This window comes from Chiloscyllium punctatum, chromosome 3, assembly GCF_047496795.1.
Source record: "Chiloscyllium punctatum isolate Juve2018m chromosome 3, sChiPun1.3, whole genome shotgun sequence".
Taxonomy (NCBI): domain Eukaryota; kingdom Metazoa; phylum Chordata; class Chondrichthyes; order Orectolobiformes; family Hemiscylliidae; genus Chiloscyllium; species Chiloscyllium punctatum.
Window position 1 is genome coordinate 148,820,490 of NC_092741.1, and position 19,485 is coordinate 148,839,974.

Consider the following 19,485-nt stretch of genomic DNA (forward strand, 5'->3'; position numbering starts at 1 on the left):
TCATTGGAGTGAAGAAGGATGAGAGATGACTTGATAGAGGTGTACAAGTTGATGAGAGGCATAGATAAGAGTGGATAGCCAGAGACTTTCCCATGGTGGACATGTCTATCATGAGGGGGCATAATTTCAAGGTGATTTTGGAGCAATGTTTAGGGGAGATGTCAGTGCCAGCAGGAATAGTAAAGCCAGATATATTAGGGACAGTTAAGCGACTCTTGGAGTAGGATAAAAGGCCTGCACAACAGAGAGCCAAAGGACCTGTACTGTGCTTTGTTCTAACCAAACTCTGATGGTTGATAATTAAATTCAAGTGACTTTAAAAGACTGTGCAACTTATCAAATAAATAAAGAATTTTACAAGAGATCATCTTACAGGAGTGCTAAACTCAAAGCTTCGATTTGGCTGAGGATGCTTTTTAATATGGTCAACATAGTCTCTTGGTGTATTCACTACACTCCCTCAGTTTTAAGCACACAATATTAATGGAGTTAATTAACTGAACTTGATGACCTTTAGCTAATGGACACAATTAATAAGACTAATTTTTAATTCCAGAATTAAGTGAATCAAATTGTCCAAGTTTGTTATGATTCATGTTGTCACAGCATTAGCCTGGGCCATTCGCTTGGTAAATTCAAAAGGTAACTCATAAGGTAGCTTACACAAGTCCATACGTGCTTAATTGTATTTTATCACTTCACCTTACACCATGATATCTTACTACGCAACGAGTGCACCTACTGTTAAACTAAACGAGAGGTGAAAGATAGCTGTGTTTAATGAAACTTGTGTTACTACTGTCATGACTTCACTACCTACAAATAGTGCATCTGAAGGAGAAATACATGAGGGTGGAAGGGCCACTGGGCAGTTAATGCACTTCAAAGTCATCGAACTACTGTTTCAGTATAGTGCAGTAATCACCTTTCATTCTGGATACTTCTTACCAAGAGACCATTAAACACCAAGGAAATCAACATTATTGCTACTGACTAGGACATTGTACTCTTAAAAGAAAACTTGCTCCCTCCAGCAAGATTTCTTTTTAGCCAACCAAATGCTCAAAACCAGTGATGCTACACAATAGACTAAACAAACATTTTAACCACAAAACTGAAGAATCATTTGGATTTGTCAATAACTTTCATACACATCACAATCATGTTTTCTCATTACGTGCTTAATTCATAATCAGGTCTGGCATTCCAAGTCATGTAATTGGGAAAATGGAGAATAATAATCTGATGACTTTTCCATAAGCTGTTGTGCAATAAAATGGATGGACAACATAAAGCAACATCTAAACGTCAACATGTTAAAATTTCAAGGTGCAAAAAAAATGTCTGCGTAAACAAGCTTTTATTTGTCACTTCAGCTGAACACATTTTCAACAGTTTGCAGTGTACATTAAAAGTATTTTGATGACTACTATTGGAAAAATCCTGTTTGTTTCTGGTAGTAACAGTTGACTTGTATTATAATCCATAATTCAGAGTTTGTGAAAGGACGTTTTCTAGAACCAGGGGTGATTATACTTTTGGCTGTGACGTACATATAGAAATAATTTTAAGACATTGACAGACTTGCATACTGATCAGATTTCAGCAAGATTCTTTACAATTTTTGCTTAATAGATTTATCATATTTTACAACTTCAAGTATCTATGCTCACCATTACAGATGAAATATGGTAAATTTCAACTGACTGGTACCAGCAGTAATCTAAATTCAAAATCTATCCAACAGGCCATACACCTGTTATTAACATAACCTCTACCACACCATTCCCTCCCTCCCTCCCTCCCTCTCCAACCCTCACCAACAGCATCCCTCAGAAATTTAGACAACTTCATGGCAAGAAAGAGAAAACCTTGGGTTTTGCTGTGAATTGTATGCAAGCTTCAACCCTAAATTTAAAACATTGACTGAAGTACTGTAACATCCCAAAACAAAGATCACCTATTACTCTTTTAGGTACCTGATCAATCATAAACATAGTATAGAGTGGTTTCAGTTTTAAGGACTGGGGATTGATTCCAGAGTCTACAGTATTCTTCTCCAAAGAATCTTTAAAATCAGTTGGGCAGGTAGGGGCTAAATGAAAAGCTAATTTCACTATTTGTAGCCATGGTGTTTTTTAATAAGGAATAATCAGATAGTTCTTTACAAATCCTCTCTAAAGGCCTCTGATGACATTATTTAAGACAAGTCACAGATTCTCCTTTAGATGTGCCATGTACGATGAAGCAGCTATCAGTTTCTACATTTGTGTTTGACAAATTTTCCACGTCCACTTCATTTTTCTGATGCTGAAAGTGCAGCAATAGGCATCAATTGGTGTTTTTGGTTTTGATCAGTGTTTGATCAGTGTTTGAGCGATGCAATTTCTGATTCAGTAGAAAGTAGCACAGTATCAGTGACCTTGATACTGGCACCAATCAATTGTTCTTTATCTGAGTCAACACTATCAGCAGTTGTTGCCACATGTGAACATTGCATTTGACCATCTTCTTTTTCACAGTGAGCCTCAAAACCAACCATTTCCTTTTGGGAGACATCAGTACAGGGATTTGAATAGCTTGACCCACTGCTCTGGTTTTCTTTCTCACTTTGAGCATCCACACAAATATCATGATCAGCTTGAAGTATCAATGATGGTGATTCTAATAAAAGAAACAAAAATGAACAAGGAAAAGTCAAAACTTTGCTTTTGAACTCAGGAAGCTTTGGGACAGCATTAACAACTACATGGTGGCAATCTTCAAGCTATGACCGCAATAAGGGTCACAAGTGGATAACAGTTATGTTGCAAAAGGACACTGGTCAAAAACCAGTTTTAACAGTTCATCTTTCTGGCCCCAAATATCTTCAACTGGATAAACCAAAAACCTGCTGGTCAAAATACACTTGTTACAAATTTAGCAACCAGCCACATGTATAATACCCTGCAATTACCAATAAAAGAATGATAAAGAATGCTTTAAAATAGCCTAGCTACAGCCCCTAGGTTGGTTGTGGAAAGAAATGTCCTAATTATTAACAGACCTAATTTCCATACAGCAATCAACTCAAAACTCTTGACACATTTGCTTTATGTATTCATTTGAAGCCCAATTGAAATCCTCTAAATATTTGTGGTCTACCATACTGCATCACATCAAGGTCGAGGAGATGATTTACACCCTGCGTTTATCAGAAAAATTGTGCCTACTGAGAAAGGGACGTTTGAGAGAACAGGCAAGAGTTTTTTGAAAGATAAACTAAGAAAACAAAGAACCAGAGACCCAAATATTGAATACATTATGCAACAGTAGTCAACGCTTGCAATTGAAGCAGATGTAACAGATTAAAATCAAATTTCAAAATAGAACTTTAGCTTTGATTAACAGACCTGGAAATTATGAGACCAGATGAAGGACAGCATGAACATAAACGCTTCTTGATTGCTGCTACACACTCAAAATGCAAGACTAAGGTGGAAGGAAATTAAAGCTACTGTCTGAGGTCCAGCTAGTCTCAATCCAAGAGTAGAGGTCAAAATAGGGCAGGAGAGCACTTAAAAAAAACAAAAAATTGTACGTATTGGGATTAATTTATTTTACATATTTGCTATTTCATACAAGCATAAAAGGACAGCCATCTAGTAGGGAAGTATTTTTCAATATAGGTACTTCTTTTTTAAACTATCTTTGCCCAGGCAAAACCAAGATGGCTCAAATAGCCATGTAGTATACAAGGTCATTCATGTTTTATGCCTTAATGTATTGACCTACCTAAGAGAATGTTGGAGCATCTAAAGTTAGTATGGCTGTGTGTAACGGCTCCTAAATTGATTCATTCATTATAAGTTAGATCAATTTTAAAACAAGTGACTTTGATGATTCATCAAACTGCAGTTAGGTTGTTGCAATAATCAATAAATGTCTTTGTTAATTACTGTGTAGTGTGTCTAGACTGAAGATAAAGAAACAAAGCATGAACTCTAGCATGGACAATCTAGCGTTTGAAAGCCAAGACAAGCACAGAAATTGACCCTTCAGTCACTCGCCCATGGGCCAGCAGCTGGCCCATAACCCTCTAAACCCTTCTCATTCATATACTCATCCAGTCTCCTCCATTTGCAACTCATTCCATGCGGGTACCACCCAATGCATGAAAAGGTTGCTTCTTAGGTCTCTTTCACATCTTTCTCCTCTCACCCTAAACCTATGTCCTCTAGTTCTGGATTGCCCCACCCCAGGGAAAAGACTTTTGTCTATTTATCCTATCATGTCCCTCATGATTTTATAAACCTCTATAAAAGGTCACCCACCAGCCTCCTACGCTCCAGAGAAAACAGCCCCAGCCTATTCAACCTCTCCCTATAGCTAAAATCCTCGAACCCTAGCAATATCCTTGTAAATCTTTTCTGAACCCTTTCAGGTTTTACAACATCCTTCTGAAGGAGACCAGAATGGCATGCAATATTCCAAAAGTGGCCTAACCAATGCCCTGTACAGTGGCAACATGACCTTCCCAACCCCTTTACTCAATGGTCTGGCCAATAAAAGAAAGCATACCAAATGCCTTCTTCACTATCCTATCTACCCGCAACTCTATTTTCAAGAAACAATGAACCTGCATTCCAAGGTTTCTTTGTTCAGCAACACCCCCAGAACCTTACCACTAAATGTATAAGTCCTGCTCTGATTTGACTTTCCAAAATGCAGCACGTCACATTTATCGAAATTAAACTCCATTTGCCACCTCTTTTGAAATATTTTCATTTAGCTTGACTATATGTACCAGACAGGCGTTAGGAAACCAGTTTAAATTGAAACTCCATTCTGACCCAAATTGAATAGCATGAATTGAAATTATCATCAAAGTCTTGACAGGAAATAACTTAATCTTAACTGTTCCAGTATACCCACCTGATATGAATCACTATATTGCTTTATTTCCTTTCAAACCTCGACTCACCAAGAGTTTGTTCAAGTGTGCCTTTGGAAAAATTGAAGAAATACATGTGCAAAAGACACAAATATCTGGTCCAAACCACAAACAGTGCTACTGATTTTATTTCATTAGAGTAACCACTGAAAAAGCAAACAAACAATTCATCCATAAGGGTTATTTCTTCAAATGCACCTTTACATCTTCAATAGTTATTTCAAACAGAGAAGTTCCTCCAGCAATAAAAAAAATCCAGTTATCACCAAGTTCACTTTATTTATAGCACTTTTACCACAGTCACACCAAAATTGCAACTCATTTTTTAATTCAATGTACACCCTTATAATCCCACAACCTTCAACATTCCCTAAATGAGTCAAAAATCTTACAAAGCAAAAACAATAGAAAGTTAGAAATCAAATACCATTTCCTTTGTAAGAGGGACTTTCTGATTAGAATCTAACTAACTAGTAACTGGTGGTCAAATAATTGCAACCCCTTAGCAATAATCCATTAGACAGACACCAGAAATGAAACATCAGCAGAAGGATCAGATACAACCATCTTCCATTTCCTTCCCATCAAATGAAATTCATTCTCCTAACAGTTAAACTAAGATGAAGACAAACCATTACTCACCTTTTGCTAAACTGACAGATTTTAAAGTGTTTTCTTGAAACAATAGTAAAATGCAAAGATATTTACCAGATAGGACTTTAGCATCCTAGTTTTATACAAAATCAAAGACATCACTATGAATTCCAAGCTACCACTGATACAGATGATATCAGTCACTAACAGTCCAGATATCTGCCTTTATGTGGTCGACTCCCAATTCTCACAGTTACTTCGATGGTAGATTTGCAATTAAAATGACACATCCCTTGTTACAGAGGTAAAAACAATGACTGCAGATGCTGGAAACCAGATTCTGGATTAGTGGTGCTGGAAGGGCTTTTGCCCGAAACGGCGATTTCAAAGTTACTTGGATGCTGCCTGAACTCCTGTGCTCTTCCAGCACCACTAATCCACATCCCTTGTTACATTTTGCATTTGTTTCTATATCTTCAAAAGACGATAGATTTCAAAATGGAGAGAATTGTGTGTTGCTTTACTCACCAACAATACGAACATTCAAATCAAAGTAAAGTTTAGACTGGTAAAATTTAGCAAGGATGGTCAAAAAAGATCCAAGCCAGATTTCCTGCCATGTCATGTACAGGATTAAAACACAAGATCATAAAAGGGTAAAAGAAGCTTAAAAAGGTAGCAAATTATGTAGAACAGATTTTCTAATGTGGATACTGAAACAACATCCCATTTTCAAGAAAGAACTACATTTTTCTATTAATTAGATACATGACAGAAGATATCCAAAACACAGGTTTGAGAAAGAACGGCACAGCACAAGAACAGGTCCTTCAGCCCACCATATCTGCACCCTGATGTCGTTCTAAACTAATCTTATCCCACCTAGAATGACTGCTGATTCATAATTCCACATGGGGCGTATCTAATTAATAGATTAGATTTAAACTCTCAAATAAGCCATAAGGTGTCAAATGGGAGCTACACCTGGATGATTTAATGAAATTTTGCCTCTCTCCAAACATCTAATAGAGACATGCAAGTTCAGTGAATTTCAACATCCATTTTAGCATGGATGATTCATAGGAAAACAAAAAGAAAAGGGTAATTTCTTCAATCCTTGCCTAAGAATATTAGGAGAGCTTTCATTCAGTCAGAAAACAAGAACAGTTTAACTCACGACTGAAAATCTTGAGATAAGAAAGAAATTATTACTCTCCTGTAGAAGGGTTGGTTATGATCAGAAAAATCACTGGTCAAAGTTACATGTGATTTACTAAGATAGTTGTTAGTGTCCATGGACTGTATACAATTTCAACCAATAGGTAGAATTACTTAGCCTAGTTACCATATTGATTAATAATTAATTAGTGCCCTTTCTGGGAGGCTGAAGGAGAACACATGGTGGCAACATAGAAGATTGCTATCCAGTTCAGATAATGCTTTTCAACACTTAGTAATAGTAGGGCTCAATAACATCAATCACAAAATCAGGATACAGGATTTGTTTATTGCATATTTACATAGCACAGAATTACTAACAAATACTTTCCAACTGTAATACAAAATGTGACCTGGAAATAGTAGATAAGTCAATGACAATTGCTGATGAATGAAAGCTAGGAATATTTTAATGCAGCCAAGTCAGAGAGAATATCTAGGGCAGACTTGAAATTTGTAATAATCAGCCAGTCAACCAGTGGTCCACAGTGAAACAAAATTTCCAATATACAAAACCCATTTTGGTCACTTGGAGGCATGAGTGACAACTTGGCCACAAACTGGGAAAAAAAAATGTTATGTCACACTGGCATGTTGTAAATTGTGGAATGCCGCAAGGTTGAATGCATCACCAAAGCAGTATCACTGACTTAGACAAAAAGAAAGAGACTAGATGTAGCATGTGCAAGCTTGCTGACAACAATATTGAGGAGGAGGAACTGCAAAAAGGTACATTGGCAGTTTAACTGCATGGGCAAATTGAAATATAAATGTAGGAAACTGTACAATGGTCTACTTCTTTGGACTAGAAATTCAAAATACTGTACAGTGTAAAAGGTGGCTTTTTGATACCAACTTTTTCTTCAATCAGAAGTCACTGGGTTAACATTTACACTCACGTGTGAGGGATTAATATACATGATTGATTTGGACCTAACTGAAGTCCCAACAGATTGTAATGAATGGTAATAAAATGAACCTTCGTAATTTACAAATAATAATAATATTAGTGTTATTCATAATGGTTTATCATTAATTAAAATCAAAAACATACTAAAAACATTTATTTATTGGCACGCTTAATATATTAGGCAATGTTACAATATCAAGATCCTGTGAATAACCAAGAGTTTACAACGAAACAAAAATCAATACTGTCTCCAGGGTTATATTTTGAGTTACCTTTACACATACGATATGAAATGTTATGGGTTTTTTCAGTCAAGGATAGTAAATAGATTTTTACACAAATATGCATGGTATTTTTATAAAGTGAAACTATCATGCTGATTGATATTCAGAGGATGATAAAGATTTGGTGACTATGTAAACAAATCACAAAGTAGACAGCAAGCATTTAGGAAGGCAATTTGTATGTTTGCTTCTATTGCAAAAGTAAACAGTAAAGAACTCTTATATCAATTAAAATTTACTTTAGTGAAACCGCATGCAGAAGGTTGTGCAGTTTTGATCTCCTTAAGCAAATACTGCTGCTTAGGAAGTAATGCAAGAAATTCACTTAGAACAATGATTATCCTATGAGGTGAGATAGTGGAAAATAATTTTAAATTTTCTGTAGTTGAGAAGAATTTGGTGATCTGTAATTTGAGAGCTTGACAGAGCAAACATCAATCAGCTGTTTCCCCCTTGCTAGTGAGTTTCAAACAGTGGATCATAGTCACAGAATAAAGGAATTGGACAATTATAATTGGAATAAGGAGGAACGTCATTTCTCAGATTTTGAATTTTTTTTCTGCATCAAGGGTAAGGATACTCAGTCATCATGCACACTCAAGAGGAGAACAATAGATTGAAGCTGGGAATCTCAACTGTGAAGGACCTCAAAATGTTAAGTCAAAAACCTAGTTTCTACCTTGACTATTTCAAGTTATCCCCCCATCACCATATAAGCAAATTTAACTCCAAAAAAAAAAAGCCAAAGCAATACCTATGATCAACCAAATACACAATGAAAACTGATGAAAGCTGTGACATGTCAATGTCAACCAATGACTGCCATTTAGAGTGAAGTGTAAGGCTGTTAAGAGCAGGAACAATGGATGAATAAAGATAGAGATTCTGGGCAAAAAAAGAAAGTCATATTAGATATAAGCAACTGGAGAATCTCTTGGAAAAAAAAGTATAAGGATGTAGGGGCAGTCTTAAGAGGGAAATCAGAAGGACAAAAAAGGGGATATGAGATAGCCTTGGTAGGTAAGGTTCTACAAGTAAATAAGAGCAAAACAGTAACTAGGGAGAGAATAGGGTCATGTCGATGCAGAGCCGGAGTTGGGAGAGATACTAAACAAATATTTTGTATCAGTTTTTACTGCAGGGAAAGAAATGGAGGCTTCAGAACTCAGAGAAACCGACACTGATGTTTTGAATACAGTTCATACATACAGAAGTGAAGTATTAGAGGTCTTAGATAACAAAAATGGATAAATGTCCCGTAACTAATTAAGTGTATTCCAGGACATTATGGAAGATTAGGAAAGAAATTGCAGGGTCCCAGCAGAGACTTTTTTTTAAACTTATAACCACAGGTTAAGTGGAAGAGGACTGGAGGATAGCTACTATTGTGCTTTCACTGAAGAAGGGCTGTAAGGAGAAGCCTGGAAACTACAAACCTGAGTCTAATATCATGGATGGCAAAGTTGTTGAAGATGATTCTGAAAAATGAGACACGTATTTGGAGAGGTGAGGACAGATTTAGGATAGTCAGCATGGTTGGGTGCGAGGAAAATTGTGTCTCACAAACTTGATTTAATTTTTTTTTCAGCAAGTATCCAAAGGATTAATGAAGACAGTGGTAGGCATTGTTTACATGGATTTTAGTAAAGCTTTTGAGAAGGTTCTTCATGGTGGACTGATTAGTAAAGTTAAATCACGTGGAATTCAGGGACAGCTTGCCAAGTGGATACAAAATTGGCTTGACAGGAAGAAAGAGGGTGGTGGTGGACGGTTTTTCTGGGACTGGAGGCCTGTGACCAGGTGTTCCACAGGGATCAGTACTGGATCCTTCAACAGATGGATAACCATCTAATGAAGGAGCAGCGCTCCAAAAGCTAGTGTTTCCAAATAAACCTGTTGGGCTATAACCTGGTGGTTTTTTTTAAACTTTGTACACCACAGTCCAACATCAGCTCTTCCAGATCAGGTCGGTCAAACAAAGTTGGATAGGAATATAGGAGCTGAAAATGTGTTGCTGGAAAAGCGCAGGTCAGGCAGCACACAAGGAGTAGGAGAATCGACGTTTCGGGCATGAGCCCTTCTTCATGCCCAAAATGTCGATTCTCCTGCTCCTTGGATGCTGCCTGACCTGCTGCGCTTTTCCAGCAACACATTTTTAAGCTCTAATCTCCAGCATCTGCAGTCCTCACTTTCTCCCAGGAATATAGGAGGCAGGTTAGTAAATCTGTGGATGACACCAAAATTGGTGATATAGAGGACAGTGAACACACTTAAATGAGATTACAAAGAGATCTGACCAATTGGGTCAATTGATGGAGGATTGTAGATGGAATTTAATTTGGATAAGTGAGTTTTTGCATTTTGGTAAAGCGAACAAGGCAGGACTTATACAATTTATGGTATGCTCTTGTTGGTATTGTAGAATAAAGACCTAGGGGTCAGGTAAAAATTCTTTGAAATTTGCATATGTAGACAGGTGGTTAAAGTAGCATTTAGCACATGTGCCTTAATTGCACAGACCATTGAGTATAGGAGCTGGGATGTCATGTTGAGGTTGTACAAAACATTGGTGAGGCCAGTTCTGGGGTAATGTGTACAGTTCTGGTCACCCTTGCTACAGGAAAGATATCATTAAATAAGAGGAGCTTCAGAATGTCGTCACGAATGGAGGGTTTGAGTTGTAAAGATAGGCTGGGGCTTATTTCCCAGTGTAGTGTAGGAGGTTGAGGGGTGACCTTATAGAAGTTTATAAAATCATGAGGGGCATAGATAAGGTGAATAGCAAAAGTCTTTTCCCTAGGATGGGAAAGTTCAAAACTAGGGTACATATTTTTAAGGTGTAAAGAGAAAGATTTAAAAAGAATGTGAGGGGCAAACTACTTTTTTTGCACAGAGTAGTTCACGCGTGGAATGAACTACTAGAGGTGGTGAGTGCAGATACAGTTACAGTTACAACATTTAAGAGACATCTGGTTAAGTATTGAATAGGAGGGAGGGATGTGGGCCAAACGCAGGCAACAGGGACTAGTTGGTTTGGGAACATGGTCAGTGCAAACTAATTGGACTGAAGGGTCACACAGACTAAGATTGGATACAGACTAAGATTCTATTCTTGAACATTTAGCTGAAATCAATAGCAAATCAAAGGCCAACATAATGAGACCAAAACTGCCTTGTCACAAGTAGAAGAATGAAGGTATCAAACAATTATCAACTTAAATCCTTTGGAGTTAATGCATTTGAAGGTTTTTTAATTTGCATTCAGCAACTTATCTTCTAGGTTAAGGTCAGGTTTGGACCAATGCAAATAGGAATTCTGACATCAAATTATCAAGGAACACAAAGTCAAATAGTCAAGTGTTTTACAGGTACATCAATAAATAAGATTGTGATAGGAAAAAGGCAATTAAGGGATAGACAGAATAATAGCTCAGTAACAAAGATGGTAGGAATATTAATAATTTGATTTAGTTACTTACCTATAGATTCGAACAAATCAATGGGATTGCAAATGGATGAAGTGAGTATGGAGACAAAGGCAGTTAAAATAAAAAAGCGCAATGAAACAAATAAACAAACTCAAAAGAAAGCTTATGGGCTAGTTGAATTCCACTTACATATTTTTAAAGAATCCTGGAAAGAGTTCACAAGGCAGAAATACATATTTAATCATTTTTAGATTAACGTGTATGCCAAAGGACTAATTGATAGCTCACGGAATCCCTATGTCTAAAGGGGGAGTGAGCATGTCCAAGGAATTAGAGTTTAGTTAACCTAACACCGGTAGCAAGGAAATTAATGGGATTACTATTAAAGGAGAAAACAAAAGCACAGAAATGAGAAATACTGAAAAGTTAAAATGGATTTTAAAAATGAAAAATCACAATCACTATCCTGATTGAACTTTTGGTATAAGTGTACAAGGAGGCTGGGGGTGGGGGGTGGTGCAGGGAGATGGTGAGATGGGGAGATGGGACAGGCAGGCAGATATATACAGCACAGAAACAGACCCTTCAGTCCAACTTGTCCATACCATCCAGATATCCTACATAAATTAACAAGTAATAAAATACACCAACTAATACAGATTCAAGTACGTAAAGGAAATTTCAGATTTTACATCATACAATCTACAAAAACAATTAGTGCTTTGAAAAATTACACGTTGTTCACTGATAAGTACATTTAAATGCAGAAACATAAGTAAATACCATCAGGAATTTTTTGAAAACTTTACATACCTTTCTCCATGCCAGTAAATGGATCTTTCAAAGGAATGTCTTTCTCTTTTACAGCACCTTCTTCAGTTATTGCTATCTGTAATCCTAAGGGAAAAACATTGAAAGTACCAATCATTATATTTTACCAAAACTAATAAGTTTTCAAAATCATAGGTGCAATGTTTGCAAAAATCTTTTTATCAAATAGTTTATACCCTAGCAGCAGCTAGGCAAAACAGACCATCTGTCCTACTAAACCTTGTAGCCCCATTAATGTCTCAGTGTGACTTCAATTCAGCAAAAGATTAGTACAAAAAAAAAAGGAATATTTATTTCACTAGGAAGCTCATCGTCCCGTTAAGTAAACCTGAACCAGGACATCAGTCAAACTCTCTGCATTTAAACTATTTTGCATTTAAGGCATAGCAGTTTTGCTCACTTTATGATGAGCAAGGTGTGTTAACAGTAATGGTAAGCCTGAGATTCTGGGAATTGACCTTGTGAACTTACTTACCTTGCACTCCCTCAATAGCCAGAATGTCCTTCCTCAAATTTGGAGACCAGAACTGCACAAAGTAGTCCAGGTGCAGTCTCACCAGCACCCTATACAGCTGCAGAAGGACCTCTTTGCTCCTATACTCTTGGCATGCTGGCCTTCATAACATTAGCTTTCTTCACTGCCTGCAGTATCTGCATACCTAACTTGACTCCATTTAGATAGTATTCTGCCTTCCTGCTCTTGCCACCAAAGTGGATAACCACTCATTTATCCACATTAAACTGCATCTGCCATGCATCCGTGCACTCACTTAGTCTGTCCAAGTCACCCTGTATTCTCATAACATCCTCTTCACATTTCACCATGCCACCCAGCCTTGTATCAGCAGCAAATCTGTTAATGTATATTGTAAACAGCTACGTTCCCAGCACCGAACATTGTGGTACCCCACTGGTCACCGCATGCCATTCTGAAAGGGACCTGTTTATCACTACTCTTTGCTTCGTGTCAGCCAGCCAATTTTCAATCCAAGTCAGTATTTTGGAACCAATACCATGTCCCCTAATTTTGTTCACCAATCTCCTATGTGGGACTTTAAAGGCTTTCTGAAAATCCAGGTACACTCCATCCACTGGCTCTCTCTTATCCAGCTTCATAGTTACATCCTCAAAAAAAAAATTCCAGAAGATTAATCAAGCATGATTCCCCCTTCGTAAAGCCATGCTGACACTGACCTATCCTGTTACTGCTATCCAAATTTTAGATTAGATTACTTAGTGTGGCAACAGGCCCTTCGGCCCAACAAGTCCACACCAACCCGAAGCGCAACCCACCCAGACCCATTTCCCCTACATTTACCCCTTCACCTAACACCATGGGCAATTTAGCATGGCCAATTCACCTAACCTGCACATTTTTGGACTATGGGAGGAAACCCACGCAGACTCCACACTGTCAGTCGCCTGAGGCGGGAATTGAACCCGGGTCTCTGGCGCTGAGGCAGCAGTGCTAACCACCGTGCCACCGTGCTGCCCACAGTGTAAATGAGTCGTTATTTCATCTTTTATAATTGACTCCAGCATCTTTCTAAATATCACAAAAAAACACGGACTTTGTGTGGATCCGCAGAAAATGGGGGAGATTCTAAATGAGTATTTTGCATCAGCATTTACTGCGGAAAAGGATATGGAAGATATAGACTGTAGGGAAATAGATAATGATATCTTGCAAAACGTCCATATTACAGAGTAGGAAGTACTGGATGTCTTGAAATGCATAAAGGTGGATAAATCCCCAGAACCTGATCAGGTGTACCCTAGAACTCTCTGGGAAGATAGAGAAATGATTGCTGGACCTCTTGCTGAGATATTTGTATCATCGATAGTCATAGGTGAGGTGCCAGATGACTGTAGATGGGCTAACGTGGTGCCACTGTTTAAGAAATGTGGTAAGGACAAGCCAGGGAACTATAGACCAGTGTGCCTGACATCGGTGGTGGACAAGTTGTTGGAGGAAATCCGGAGGGACAGGTGTGTGTATTCGGAAAGGCAGGGACTGATTAGGGATAGTCAACATGGCTTTGTGCATGGGAAAATGTCTCTCAAATTTGACTGAGTTTTTTGAAGAAGTAACAAAGAGGATTGATGAGGGCAGAGCGGTAGATGTGATCTATATTGACTTCAGTAAGGCGTACGACAAGGTTCCCCATGGGAGACTGATTAGCAAGGTTAGGTCTCACAGAATACAGGGAGAACTAGCCATTTGGATACAGAACTGGCTCAAAGGTAGATGACAGAGGGTGGTGGTGGAGGTGGAGGGTTGTTTTTCAGACTGGAGGCCCGTGACCAGTGGACCACAAGGATCGGTGCTGGGTCCTCTACTTTTTGTCATTTATATAAATAATTTCAATGCAAGCATAAGGAAGTACAGTTAATCAAAAGTGTGCAGACAACAAAGAGGGTTACCTCAGATTGCGACGGGATCTTGACCAGATGGACCAATGGGCTGAGAAGTGACAGATGGAGTTTTTAATTCAGATAAATGCGAGGTGCTGCATTTTGGGAAAGCAAATCTTAGAAGGACTTGTATACTTAATGGTAAGGTCCTAGGGAGTATTGCTGAACAAAGAGACCTTGGAGTGCAAGTTCATAGCTCCTTGAAGGTGGAATTGCAAGTAAATAGGATAGTGAAGGCGGCATTTGGTATGCTTTCCTTTATTGGTCAGAGTATTGAGTACAGGAGTTGGGAGGTCATGTTGCGGCTGGACAGGACATTGGTTAGGCCACTGTTGGAATATTGCACGCAATTCTGGTCTCCTTCCTATCGGAAGGATGTTGTGAAACTTAAAAGGGTCCAGAAAGGATTTACAAGGATACTGCCAGGGTTGGAGAATTCGAGCTATAGGGAAAGGCTGAACAGGCTGGGGCTGTTTTCTCTGGAGCGGAGGCCAAGGTTTACAAAATTATGAGGGGCATGGATAGGGCAAGTAGACAAAGGCTTTTCCCTGGGGTCGGGGAGTCCAGAACTAGAGGGTATAGGTTTAAGGTGAGAGGGGAAAGATATGAAAGAGACCTACGGGGCAACTTTTTCACACAGAGGGTGGTACGAGTATGGAATGAGCTGCTAGAGGATGTGGTGGAGGCTGACACAATTGCAAAATTTAAGAGGCATTTGGATGGGTATATGAATAGGAAGGGTTTAGAGGGATATGGGTCGGGTGCTGGCAGGTGGGACTAGGTTGGGTTGGAATATCTGGTCGGCATGGACGGGTTGGACCGAAGATTCGGTTTCCATGTTGTACATCTGACTATCTTTCCCACCACTGACATCAGGCTAACAGGTCTATAATTCCCCGTTTTCTCTCCATCCATTCTTGAAAAGTGGGACATTAGCAATCGTCTAATCCGCAGGAACTAACCCTGAATCTATAGAACATTGGATGATGATTACCAACGCGTCCATGATTTCTAGAGCCACCTCAAGTACCTAGGGATACAGACCATCAGGTCCCAGGGACTTAGCCTTCAGATTTAACAGTCTATCCAACACCATTTCCTGCCCAATATAAATTCCCTTCAGTTCATCCATTACCAGAGGTTCTTCTGCCACTATTACATCTGGGAGTGTAGATCGGTCTTCACCGGGGAAGACACAAGCAAAGTACCTACTCAATCCGGAGGAGAAAGTGAGGACTGCAGATGCTGGAGATCAGAGCTGAAAGTATTATTGCTGGAAAAGCGCAGCAGGTCATGCAGCATCCAAGGAGTAGGAGAGAATCGACGTTTCGGGCATAAGCCCTTCTTCAGGAATGAGGAATACCTATTCAATCCATCTGCCATTTCCTTGTTCCTCATAATAAATTCATCCATTTCTGTCTTCAAGAGCCCAATTTTAGTCTTAACCTTTGTTTTCTTTTCATATACCTAAAACTGTTTTTGCTATCCTCCTTTATATTTTTGGCCAGTTTGCCTTCGTATCTCATTTTCTCTCCGCGTATTGCCTTTTTAAGTCATTGTCTGTTGCTCTGTGAAAGTTTCCCAGTTCTCTGGCTTCCCGCTCAGCTTTGCTAGGTTATACTTCTTTTATCTTTATATAGTCCTTAACTTCCCTAGTCAGCCACAGCCACCCCTACCTCCCCTTAGGATCTTTCTTCCTCTTTGGACCGAACCAATCCACCCCACCTTCTGCATTAGATCCAGATATACCTGCCATTGTTGTCCCACTGCCATCCCTGCTAGAGTATAGAACCATTAAACTTTGGCCAGCTCTTCCCTCAAAGCTCCATAGTCCCTTTGTTCAACTACAATATTGATACACCCGATTCTCCTCCTCAAATTGAAGATTAAAACTTATTATGGTCACTACCTCCTAAAGATTCCTTTACTTCGAATCCAGTTTGTTGCACAACACCGGATCCAGAATTGCCTTCTCGCTGGTAGGCTCCAGTACAAGCTGTTTTAAGAATCCATCTAGGAGGCACTCCACAAACTTCCATTCTTGGGGTCCACTACCATCCTGATTCTCCCAGTCTACCTGCATGTTGAAATCCCCTATAACTGTAGCATTACCTTTGCGACATGCCAATTTCAATTCCTTACTCAACTTACACCCTACATCCTGGCTACTGTTTGGGGGCCCGTAGATAACTCCCATTAGGGTCTTTTTACCCTTTGAAATTCTCAGGGCTATCCATACTGACTCGACACCTCCGACCACAATACAGGCAAAAACTCAACCAAGAGACCCTCTTGTGGGTGGAGGTGCAGTGCTGATCGGAGGAGGCAGAGGATCAAGTCCGATGCTGTCTGGAATTGGCTGATTTGGCCTTATTCAAACAGTCCACATGTACCTTGAACGAGCACGTACCACAGTCACAGACTTTACTAGCAAGTGTGTGGAGGACCGCATACCAAGCAAGTCGATCCAGGTGTTCCCCAACAGGAAACCCTGGATGAATCAGGACATACAGAACCTGCTAAAAACCAGGTGTGAGGCCTTCAGATCAGGAGACCCACTCAAATATAAGGAATCCAAATATGACCTTCACAGGGCCATTAGGACTGAATGATATCACAGGTTCTAAAAAGAGACAGTGCAAGATAGCAGCACACATCTCTCCCAGATCGTCTCAATACCTTCTACGCTCGCTTTAAGCAGAATTTCAGTGGAGAGGTAACACCTATTCTGACAAGTACTGATGAACCGATCTCAACAGTCACTGTAAGGGTCAGATCAGGTTTTCCTTCGTGTGAATCTAAGGAAAACAACAGGTCCAGACAGAGTACCAGGCTGTGCACTCGGAGCATGCGCAGGTCAACTGGCAGAGGTCTTTTCAGACATCTTCCACCTCTCCCTGCAGCAGGCCACTGCCCCTGCCTGTTGCAAGGGGGCCAACATCATCCCTGTGCCTAAAGCAACTCATGCAACATGTCTCAATGACTACCACCCAGTGGCCTTAATGTTGATGGTCATTATGTGTTTTGAAAGGCTGGTCGTGGCATTAAATCAACTCCAGTCTCCCCACTACTCTTGACCCACTCCAACTTGCCTATCAGACCAACAAATCCACATCAGATGCCATATCATTTGCCATTCACTCCTACAGAGAACATCTCAACACCAAGAACAGCAACGTAAGAGTCCTACTCATTGAAGCCTGAACTATAATCAACACCATTATCCCATCAAGACTGATTACTAAACTTAATGATCTCGGACTAAGCCCCACTCTCTGCAACTGGATCTTCAGTTTCCTGACCGACAGGCCACAATCAGTGAAGATTGGGGACAATATTACATCCTCACTAACACTCAACACTGGAACCCCCCCCAGGGATGCATACTCAGCCACCTACTGTACTCGCTGTATACCCATGAGCGTGTCGCCAAATACCAGACAATGCCATTTACAAGTTTGCTGATGATACCACCATAGTCAATCGAATCTCAGATGGCGATGAAACAGACTACAGACGGGAAGTGGAAGACCTGGAAAAATGTTGCACTGAGAACAACCTAGCTCTCAATGCCGGCAAAACAAAGGAATGCATTATTGACTTTCAGCAGGATGTTACTCATGCTCCACTACACATTAACAGCACAGAGGGGAACGAGAGGAGTGCCAAACTCCTGGGAGTGGTCATCAACAATCTTTCTTTTACTCCTCACTTGGACAGACTTGCTACAAACGCCCAACGTCTTTCTCAGGCAGCTGAGGAAATCTGGCATGACGGCAAATAAGCTCACCAACTTCTATGGGCGCGCCAGAGAGCATTCTATCTGGATGTATCACTACCTATTACGGCCATTGAAGATCAGAGATGGCTACAGAGTGGTGAACGCGGCACAGACAATCACAAAGACCAACCTCCCATCTATGGAATGCATCTACCACCGCTGTCAAGGAAAGGCCACCGGCATTCTCAAATATCCATCCCACCCTGGCAATGCTTTTCTACAACCTCTACCATCGGGGAGAAGGTACAGAAGCCTGAGCACACGCACCAGCCAGTTTCTATCAGACTGTTGTTAGAATACTGAATGGACTCAAACTCTTAACGTTCGCTGTACCAGAGTTTTGGTTTTTGCCACTGTTTAACCTATCATTTCCTTATCTATGGTATTTAACTATGTGATCTGACTGTATTTCTCACAAGACAAAGCTTTTCATTGTGCCTCGGTACACATGACAATAAGTTAAATTCAAGAGTTTTATTTTTATCGTCTTCTGGGTCGATATTCAATGTAGCAGTTTTAACTATGGAGTAAGTGAAAAAAAAATTAGGTATGCGGTATAAGAATGAATATGGAGTACAGAATGCCACAAATCTGTAGTAATCAGGATTAAACTGAAGGTTCTTTCAACTTAATTAATTGGTCAGAATTTGACTTTAAAAAAAAAGTTACCAATGGCTGCAAGAGAAAACTGCAAAGGAAACAATAACTACTGATCTTTAGGCTGGGATGGACATTTCTATTTAATTACAACATGGTTGCCAGAAAGTGCAAGAAACAGTAATGTGCTACAAGGCACAAAACATGTAAAAAGACGCAGGTTTAAAGTGCTTCCAAAAGTAATTGCACTGCATGTAGACAGATTTGGACAACGTAATTATAACTGAACACAATAAATGAAATAGGATTTTAAAGATTACAGTTTTAAAACTACAGCTAGCAACCAATCACAAATAATAATTTTCACTTTCAACAGTTTACCATATTACAGATTTTGCATCCAGCTGGTCAAAGCCCCCTTTAAAAGTTTCTATGTTGCACATGAAAATATACAACATGAACAGGTCAATAATCCCCTTTTAGGTGGCTGAGCC

The 19,485-nt window shown here is 39.5% G+C and overlaps 1 protein-coding gene across 2 annotated transcripts in view; it reads right to left on the minus strand.

Moving 5' to 3' along the window:
* Positions 1 to 1,820: 1,820 nt before the first annotated feature.
* LOC140466602 (tudor domain-containing protein 6-like) overlaps positions 1,821 to 19,485 on the minus strand; it is a 29,529-nt gene continuing 11,864 nt past the window's right edge. Inside the window, exons 2-3 of one of the 2 annotated variants that reach the window (XM_072562054.1) lie at positions 12,181 to 12,264; positions 1,821 to 2,664 (exon numbers count right to left, since the gene is read on the minus strand). In XM_072562054.1, coding sequence (XP_072418155.1) covers positions 2,366 to 2,664; positions 12,181 to 12,264 — 383 coding nt within the window. In that variant the 3' untranslated portion in view covers positions 1,821 to 2,365. Of the gene's footprint in view, positions 2,665 to 2,694; positions 4,985 to 12,180; positions 12,265 to 19,485 lie in introns of those variants that run through there. The other variant, XM_072562060.1, reaches the window with a different exon arrangement.